Genomic DNA, 10,169 nt, shown 5'->3' with positions numbered 1-10,169 from the left:
CACAGGTCAAAGGCACCGTACAGAGTGAAGCCCGGTTCCCCAAAATACAAAGCTAAAGTTAGTCTGCTCCGTTTGAGATTACCATGATAAGGACACACATACACGGTTCTGTCTCCAGGCAGTTTTAAATATAGACAAGACTGAACATAATCAAGCTTGGCATGAGAAATCGAGAGCTTTTTTGCACTTTGTGGTTTGTTAACAGGTTTCCCATTATATTCAGGTGTTGTTGTTTTGTCCTGACTTTGCTAATTGAGTTTGATTAAGGTTTGCTTCCTAGTTCACCGCAGCTTCTCGTCTGACCCGAGGGCTAGTTTAAATGACAGACACTGTGGTGCTTGTAAAGATGATTTATTAAATAGTTGTTTTTTTTTACCCACAATGACTTACAATTACAAACCATGAAAAATATGTTATACACACAAGAGCAAATGCTTTGGAGTGAAGCAATGTCTGAATCTCTTTTCCTCAGTGTAGACATTGCATCGCAAGGAAAATAAAAAATAAATGGACCACAGTATGTAGACAACACAAATATGATTGACAAATACAATAAGACTGCTATATCACTTTGATCATACAGGCAAGTATTTTACAAACATAAAAATAGCCCACTTCACTTTTAAAAAAGCAAGAAAAAGAGCTCTTAACTTAAAAGCCGGAGGTAGGAACAGGCAGTTACCCGTTTCAAAAGCTGTGAAGTTCAATACTTTTGAATGTATAAAACACAGAATCCTGGGGGGGAAAGCTTCCCACTTTCATGCCCATCTAATCTCAACCATTTTAAACAAAAACAATGACAATTCATTAGTAAAATATAATAATAATAAAAAAAAAACACAGTATAAAAATATGGCAATGTATGGTTTGGTCATGCAGTGCTTTTTTCCATTTCATTCCTTTCCATCAAAGCAAGCCTGAAGGAAGTTTAAGACAAGAGACACAGTAATCTATATACATCAAATATACAGATTTACACCATACAAAAATATGTATAAGGCATAAGGAATAAATATTCTTATCCAGATATCGAAATGAATACATTCAGTTTAAATAAATAAGTATGGGTACTTCATGTAAAATACATATTTTCTTTACAGAAAAATAGATTTTCTTTTCTTTTCATTTTTTTTTTTTTTTAGAGAGTTCAGGGAATTTACCAATCAAAAACAGTGTACCTGAATTAAATATCACCACTAACAATAAATAAATACTACGATATTTTTTAAAAAATATAATGATAAAATTCAGTGGTATTACATGTGTGTGTATGTGTGTGAGAGAGAGATCAGTGGTTGAGCTCTTCAGATCCCCCAGTGCGTGCGTGTGTGTATGTGTTTGTGTGTGTCAGATCAGTGGTTGAGTTCCTCAGGGCACTCGGCATCTGCTGGCAGGTCACTTGATCCAGGAATCTTCTTCCCATTCCAGGATGACACACACCAACACTTCCCCCTCTGACCATCCAGAGACGATTCACACTGCAGGGAAAACGAGACAGAGGGAGAGAGAGTGAGACGGGTCATTTCATTCTCTAGAAACACAAGCTTGCATGCACAGCCTAGTTCTCAGCCGAGTGTGGTTCTAACACTCAGCCCTCACACGCATATCATCGTGTTGCTGAATATCACACATTAAGCTTTATATACCACCACACAAACTCGCAATGTGAAATCAGGACTCGCTGGCTGTTTTCTGTAATACTTGCACTCAAGACTCCGCTTACCTGTTTGATTTTGTATAGGCCATGTTTGTCACAGTTTGGAAGGTAGAATCTGGTCATTTTGTCTCCCAGTTTCTGCTGTGATTTAGTGATCTTGTCAAGGGCTGTCTGCAGTTCAATATGACAAGGACCCTAGGGAGATAAAATAAGGTTATTTAGAGACATTTTTCAAGTAAAATTGTGTTTTTGTTATATTTCTAAACTTTTATTTGGTTATTATTCCTATTTTACAACAACATTTTTTCACATATATAAGCAATTATTATTATTACTACTACTACTTATAATACGTGTTTTCCCTCCTCAATTTTTTTATATTAACTCTGAATGCATCAAGCCATGCACCCCAAATATACAGACTCAGGTTCTTGCCCCATGTAACGTTAGCCTATAAGAAGTTCAAGAAACCTTCTACTGCCCTCTTGTGGCCGCACATGGTAGGCTACCTGAGTCTCATTTTTGTATCTAGCAAACTATTCTAAACCTTCACGCATTTATTTAGGACATGTACAACTGAGGTGCCTGAAGCTCACCTGCTCCACCAGTTTCTTGCGTATTGCGTTGACTTTGGCCTTCATGCTCTCTTTAGCCGTGATGACCCTCGGGTCGAAGGGCTTGCCGTGCCCGGACACGAAGACCGCTGAGCCGCCTTCATTCACTGCCGTTGCCCCGTTGTGAGACTCAGGATGATCTGAAGGGGAAAGCATGGTGAGAATTATTGGTGTGGTATTTGGTAAAAGTATTTCAATTGTTTCTACAGGTACATTCATGTTTTAACTGGGGTTGTCAAACGTTTCGATAATGATAAAAGCGGATAAATTAGACAGAGCGCATATTTTCACCTGTCTCCAAAATAGGCGCTAAAGGAACAGAAGTCGCTGACTCGCGTTCGCCAGAGCAGAGGAGGTAACCATAACAACGGAACGTCGCTCACGAGCTTGCTTTCTATTCAGATTAGATTCGGGCGGCAAGTCAATAGGCTACAAGTCTTGTCATGATTTGTAGCCTTATCATTTTCTTTCATAAAAAATAAAAACTTATATAGTGTGTATATATATATATATATATATATATATATATATATATATATATATATATATATATATATATATATATATATATATATATATATATAGGCCTAATTGAGAATTGCTCGACAGATCGCGCGCCTTATATTTATTATGTTGCAGAAATTGTAGCTTACAAAAAAAAATCCTACAATAGTCGACCTCTTGAAAGCAGCTGTGTATTCGCTGAAATAATATTTAATGCATATCTACATATCTGAAACGTCCAACTGATTTGTTAGCGCTGATGAAATCTCGTCACATGGCTGCATCATCGAGGTGGAATGTGATCGACAGCTGCAATTATGAGCTACTATTTGGATGGCGATAGTGCAGTCTTAGACGCCGGTAGCCTACCTTGCGTTGGGTCGCTTTGGCTCTGATCAGGCTCGGGGTTCTCAGTGCACACCGCCTGTCCTCGGGTGAGTGCGTGCAGGGGTCGGGCTTCTCCGGGTTTCGGCAAGCAGCGGAGCCCCGAGCCGCAGGGCGCAGTGTAGATCCCGCACGGGTCACTTCTCTTCAACGCGCAGGCGAGGCAGCAGCCGCAGCCTGGCTCTCTAAGCACCTCCTCACAGCCGGCATCCACCGCAGGACACTCGGCCAGCCGCTCCGGGGAGCACGGGGCGCAGCGGATAGGTTCCTGCCCAACCACTGGAGAAGCCCGGAGCCCCGGCGCCGAAAGGAGTGCGCTGAATGCTGCCACCCAGAAAAAGTTCAGAAGCAGTCTGTTCATCCCAAAGCAAGGCTCAGAATAAATAGATAAATAAATAAATATCGATTGAAGTGTAATGAGGAGTTCCTCGCTGTCTTTGCGCTCTTCAAAATGACTAGCTCTCTCCGGGTCGCCTCGCGGTATTTATACGCGCACCGGGTCCCGCTGACACGCTCGTGTTTGACGCATTGGCAATATCAATGATTTCTTAAATGATCCCCCTCTACTCCGATTGGCTGGTGGAGATCCAGTCCGAGGTGTTTCCTTGAACACAGCGCGTAAAATGCGTCACTGTTTATATCAGAACATAGCCTAATGAGTGTAATGGTGGAAAAACGTGTGCTTACTACCCCAGAAGAATCATATCTGAATGAACAATAATAATTAAATCAAGCAACTCAGCAGGAATGTACATAAGCGAAATAAACGTTATTTTGAAATGATCACCCTGAAACGTTTTGTATTTACAATACTATATATATATATATATATATATATATATATATATATATATATATATATATATATATATATATATATATATATATATATATATATATATATATATATATAGGCCTATATATAAAATATTGTTATTGTTGTAAATATATGGTCTTAGAGAGTTAAACCCAGTATAGGCTACTACATTGACAGTATTTAGCTAGTTTGAACTCATTTGAACTATATTCTGCAACTTCATTCTGGATCGTGTGCCATTCATTCACTTCAATAAAAAGTGCCTATTTGTAGCTCTCTCTCCAAATCTAATTTTCCTTGCAGTTTTTAATTGACTAAACGTCATGTTAGGATATAGGTTTGTAATTTGTGATTTATTTTAGGACGGGGCGAACAAAGCTCCTCATTCATTAAGTTCCCCCTTGAAAACTCTTGCACAACCAATTTAGGATGCCAAATTGTCGCGTCCTAGTCCTTTGGTCTGGCGTTCATTTGACGCGTTTATTTGGCGCCCATAATGAGGTGAGAGAGAGAGAGATCGCGCGCTGCTCCATCTCTGTGGCACCGCGTGCACTCGCACTGTGGTACGTGACCTCACTCAGGTCAGGGCGGGACCCCGTTTTGGAAAGCTTGCGACTGCCGCTATTGTCATTGGCCATTTCCCTGGATAATAATAGCCGCGCGGGAAAACGACATTATCACCTACACGTCTCCTCCTCTCCTCGACGCGCGTCGCGAGGCCTTTTGTCGTGGCCTAGCCGCGGAGTTTATGAATGGGCTACAGGATGTGACACTCAGCTGGGGAAGGGCGCTTTAATAATGTGTCAACCGCTGAGCTCTCCAATGTCTCTGGAGGGAGTTTTGTGAGATCACATGATCCACGCAATTGTCTTACGGTGTTGCATCATTTTTTTTTCTTCAGCTCGTGGAGTTTCTCCTCGTGTCACGTGATAGAGTTGTCCGTTCACGCGCGTGTGAAAGCTTGAGGATCTGCTGACGGAGAGAAAGCGGCACGAGCGTCATACCGGTAACAGTACTCTGCTCCTCTATCCTCAGACATGAATGCCAAAACATTGCAATTTGGGATTAATAATATTAAAGTCTAAATGTTGGAGAATGTGTTACAGTGACTTACACCCCCCCCCCCACACACACACACACACACATGTTGGGGCAACTACATTATGAGGACATTCCATAGGCGTAATGGTTTTTATACTGTACATTCTATCCCCCTACCCCTAAACCTACCCATCACCATCACAGAAAACATTCTGCATTTTTACATTTTTAATAAAACATGTTTAGTATGTTTTTAAAGCTATTTTAATTATGAGGACATTTGAAATGTCCTCATAAACCACGTTTACGTTGTAATACCAGCGTAATACCCATGTCATTATACAAATGTGTGTCCTCATAAATCACATAAACAAGCACACACGTTGGATTTCCATGTTTTATGGGCACTTTCCATAGACATAATGTTTTTTCATACTGTACAAATTCTATCCTCTAACCTAGGGTGACCACCATCAAACAAACCAAATGTTGGATGATTTGTTTGTGTGGGACAATGTGGGACATGTTACCAACACTAAAACATAACATGAAACTGTTGTATAACCTTTTTTGTTATTTAAATTCAACATCACTGAGCCCAAAGGCAGCAGGCATCATGCAGATAACTATTTTCAAAACAATTCTGACCAAGTCCAAATAAAATCCCCAAAAAATAATAATGAACAAATAAAATATAAAACAACATGAAATTAGTTAATTGGCAGTCTTATATATTAACTTATATTATATATTAAGAATATAACCAATTTACCGAATTATCCAATAGTTTTCTGTCAGGGAATACATGGAACGAATCACCGCTCCACATTTTGATTGACAGCCGTCACAACCTACTGACCGTGTTTACTCCTTTCTTTTCAACCATTGGTCTTGGATAGGACTTTAAAAACGGAAGATGCATTTGTGTAAGGCGTGATGTTACTTCTGACGAATACGATCTAAACGATGCCGCAAAAAGAATAAATAAAATGCTTTCCTTAAAAGGCAAAGGAACGCTTGCATGTTTTCTTAATATCATAATTAAAACCAACAGACTGATGAAAATGCGGGACTTTTTCTCAATATGCGACGTGCGGGACAAGGGGAGAAAATGCTGTGCGGTACAACGCAAAGTGGGACGGGTGGTCACCCTACTCTAACCCTAAACCTACCCATCACACTAAATTGTCACTTTTTCAAATTTTCAAAAAAGATAATTCTGTTTGATTTACATGCTTGTTTCCTCATAGGGACCAAAAAATGTCTCCCACAATGTTGCCCACAAGGTCAACATTTACTGGTATTACTATACTTGTGGGGGCATTTGGTCCTCATAAGGTAGGGAATACCAGGACACACACAGTATTGTGCTGATCGATTGATGAGCAAATGTGTTTTTACTTAAATCTTGGACTCTCTTAAGGAAAATAGCTCTATGTCTATCAGGCTAAGACTTTATCATTGTAGACATTTATGATTGTAACCGCCAACATTCGAAAGGAAGGAAACAAAAATGAGTTTTTAGATATCGGGGTGATATTATTTTATTAAGTTGGATTTGAAAAAAGGAGATACTAGCTGTTTATTCAGTATTCAGTATGTGTACAGGTTTATATTACATTGTGGGGACCAGCCAGCGGTCCACATGAGGGAAATGGGTTAAATGTTTTTTTTGAAAATGTAAAAATGCAGAAAGTTTTGTGTGATGGGTAGGTCAACAAAAAATACAGTCAAGATCTCGTAAAAAGATAATAATAGTTGATCAAATTTCAATGCAAGACCTCTTAGGACTTCCATATACGTAAGTTAGAAGTATTTACACCCCATTTTTTTTGTTCACAATTCTTGTTACTATTCACAGTTTTAGCACACTGGTGTTTTAAAAGGTCACGATATGAGAATTTTCATTGAAGTATTACTTATTTCGTAAATGATTTGATATACCTTAGCTAACCCACACAGTAAACATCCCTATATTCTAAAATGCTAAGAAAAAGACATTTCTAGTCACTGGATAGAGCTGGGGTCATGTTTACATTGCGTGTGACTTAAACAAGGACTTGTCCATGTCACTAAATAGCAAGTGGTGTTTCTGCTGTAGTATGACAGGTGCTAGTTTTATTGTCCAGAGAAGCCATGTGCATCTATGTTTCCATTCACAGAGGGGCTTCTGTGTTTGTGTTTTCAGCTCAATTAGACTAAAACAAACCAGTCGGACATTTAACTTTAAAAAATGTAACCTCTTTGAGGCAAAACAATGATGAAAACATCATGTCCTTAAATAATCATCTACCCCCACTCCACCCCCGACAAGCCCATCTTTATTAGCAACCTAACCAAATGACCTCGAATAAAGGAATGTGGAAGTGCATTAAGCCTTGTGGGAGTGAGTGCTGACTGAATATCCTCAGACTCTTGAATATATTTTCTCCTTACAAGCTTAATGAAGTAAATCCGATGTTAAGGAGAGCCATTTAGACAGCTTGTCTCGAGGATCTGGGGAGGCTGATATCATTGACACGTTCTCAACTTTAACATCAAAGAGACTGAAAAAAACAGAAAAAGAGTCATCAAAACAGTGTCATTTAGGGTCAGGGCCAGACCCACTTTGAAAGAAGCAGAAACAACATGCACAGCCGCAATGACATCAGCAGAAACAACATAAATAGCAGGACATAAAAGGTCATGTACATTGCAAAACTCTTATGTTTAACTCCAAAAAAAGCCATCAAAGAAGATGAAACAAAAATGGACATGCACCCTCGTGTTATGTTGCGGGTCAGTTCACCCTTCGCCAGGAGTTTGATTGACAGGTGATCTGACCAATCATTTTGTCCGACAAAGTAATCAAGAAAGTTTGTAGATTAACGTCGGTGGACTTGAACTTGAAAAACGGTGTGTACTGACGTCTTTCCGCGGTTGAAACAGCATTCCTTCTGAAGTTCATTCAGGTTTATTTGATTCTATAAATTAACCAGAAGGAAGAAATGATCGGTTCACGAGCAGATTTAACTGAGGCGCTACAGCGACCTGTCACCATACATTAAAGGCATTGAAGTTTTTTAGCTTTTAGTATGGCTATGTTAGCCTTAAGGCCTGTACACACCGGGACGAATATCGCGCGCGCTTATCGCCAGCGTTTTTCGTGCCGTTTTTCGGCGCGTCTTGAGTGTTCACACCCAAGCGCCAAGTGAACGTGCACATTCAGTCGATGCGCTCGCGGTACACAAGGTGGTGCTGCGGCACTTTAAGCCTCTGACACTCGCTTGTCACACAGAAGGAGAAGAGAGACAGTATTTACGTGCTTGCCAAAAAAACCATTCTCACACTTTTTGCTAACTGGCAAGCAGCATTAGCAGTTCATCTTCTTCTTTGTCTACTTACTACTTCTTCGTCGTATCAATGTGTGACCGTTTTGTGCTTGAGCGTCACCAAGTCCTGTTTTACTGTCACTTCAGCAGCTCCAGGCATGTGAACAAAAGCGCCGATCTCATTGGTCGGACAGTTTTTTACGCGCCGCGTCAAAATAAAAAAACGAACCCGAGGCGTTTTTTTTAAAATGACGCTTTTACGCCTGGCGTTTTGCGTCGGTGTGAACACTCACATTGGCGCCCATTGTTTAGTCCCGAGGCGTTAAACGTCGGCGATAAACGCGTGCGAAATTCGTCCCGGTGTGAACAGGCCTTTAAGGTTAGGAATAAGCTGGTGTGCTCCAAAACAATGACAACATTCGCATTTAGGAGATATGAGCATTCAAAACTTACAGTCACTCACTTCCGTTAAAATGGATCACAGAATTTGATGACATCATCGCAGACTTCATCTTCTCATCACATCTTCTGTCCAATCAAATGCTCTCTAGAATCTTAAGTGCCCGCCCCCTACATTATAAATAGACGCTGAAGCAGTGGCTGAAATCAGTCAGCTGTTCACACATTTACTATTTTCTACATGGTGAATGGCACATTGCGCACTTGCGATACATGTGATAGGGAACGATTCAGAAATATGCTTTCAGTTGAGGCGAATGAAGTCTGGTTTCACGTTACTTTCACGCGCACCGCCGCAGCGCACACACATAGGCAGTGTGTCCACCAAAGCGCTTTTTCACGCAGCTGGCTGGCATATTCAATTGCTTTCAATGGGAGTGCCAAGTTTTTAGAACGCCATGAGCGTAATGGGGCTTTCTCACAGGATGCGGAAAAGTGCTTTGCTGGCCGCTGGGTTCAGCGTAGCCCTTCATATACAAAGCGATTTGCGCTACACTAGCCAGAGCAAGGTAGGCAGAGTTTTCAAAACTGTTCATCCATATCTTCCTATTGTCCGCACAGGTAATCGTCACAGAGCGCAGTGGCAAAAGTTGAAATATTTTTGCGCTTTGGTCGACGCAGCAACAAACCGTCCTTGCGCAGCACAAGCCATTGAAATGAATGGATTTCTTAGCGCAGCGGTGCTGTTGCCGCATTCTGTGTAAAAGGCCTTTAATGAGGCGCTCAGCGAGTATTTCACGCTCAATCGCTGAGCACTCTGGGTTTTTTTTTACTGGTCGCCGAGAGTTGAAGAATGCTCAACTTTGAGCAAAACGCAGCGCTCATCACTGTCTCTTTTCACCCAGCTGTCCAATCACAGTGGAGGAGGGGCGGGACAAATACAACACCAACCAACCGCCACATTCATTATGCTTGTACAACGTCAACAGATGAAAACAAGCAGCATAAAAAATTTATTTTATACAAAATTAACAAAATTATTTAAAACAAGAGCCAGAGCGAATACTTTACATTGTCTCAGCACTTTTATATCATTTATATCGTCATTTTATAATCAACACAGAAACAAACTATCTGTGAAATGAGATACTAGTAACACTTCCGCGGATATTCCGTATCATAACAAGCAAAGAGTCTCAACTGAAAAAAACTCTGGGCTGCCAAAACGCTCTCAAGCGCCCACAGCTCAGCAGAGCGCCTAGCGTTTTCAGCTGGATAAAAACGCTTTGGTGGACAGGACACGCGGCCATAGTCTAGAAAAGAGCCGTTGACTAGAGACTCAAGAGCGAGCGGATCATATGCGCGAGTCGGTGCATACAACAAAACATATCGGACCCATTTAAATGCTGCACAGAATGCTGTATTTCAAACCGATATGGAGG

General features: G+C 40.7%; 1 protein-coding gene across 1 annotated transcript; it reads right to left on the bottom strand.

Moving 5' to 3' along the window:
• Nucleotides 1–336: 336 nt before the first annotated feature.
• igfbp1a (insulin-like growth factor binding protein 1a) lies at nucleotides 337–3,698 on the bottom strand. The gene is made up of 4 exons (XM_079831225.1): nucleotides 3,145–3,698; nucleotides 2,254–2,411; nucleotides 1,724–1,852; nucleotides 337–1,478 (listed from the first exon to the last, which is right to left on the bottom strand). The coding sequence occupies exons 1-4, from the start codon at nucleotides 3,518–3,520 to the stop codon at nucleotides 1,353–1,355; spliced, it is 789 nt and encodes a 262-aa protein (XP_079687351.1). The 5' UTR covers nucleotides 3,521–3,698; the 3' UTR covers nucleotides 337–1,352.
• Nucleotides 3,699–10,169: the final 6,471 nt, after the last annotated feature.

This window comes from Gobio gobio (assembly GCF_949357685.1).
Source record: "Gobio gobio genome assembly, chromosome: 12".
Classification (NCBI taxonomy): Eukaryota; Metazoa; Chordata; class Actinopteri; order Cypriniformes; family Gobionidae; genus Gobio; species Gobio gobio.
The sequence above is the reverse complement of the archived record's forward strand: the minus strand, read 5'-3'. Positions and strand labels throughout refer to the sequence as shown.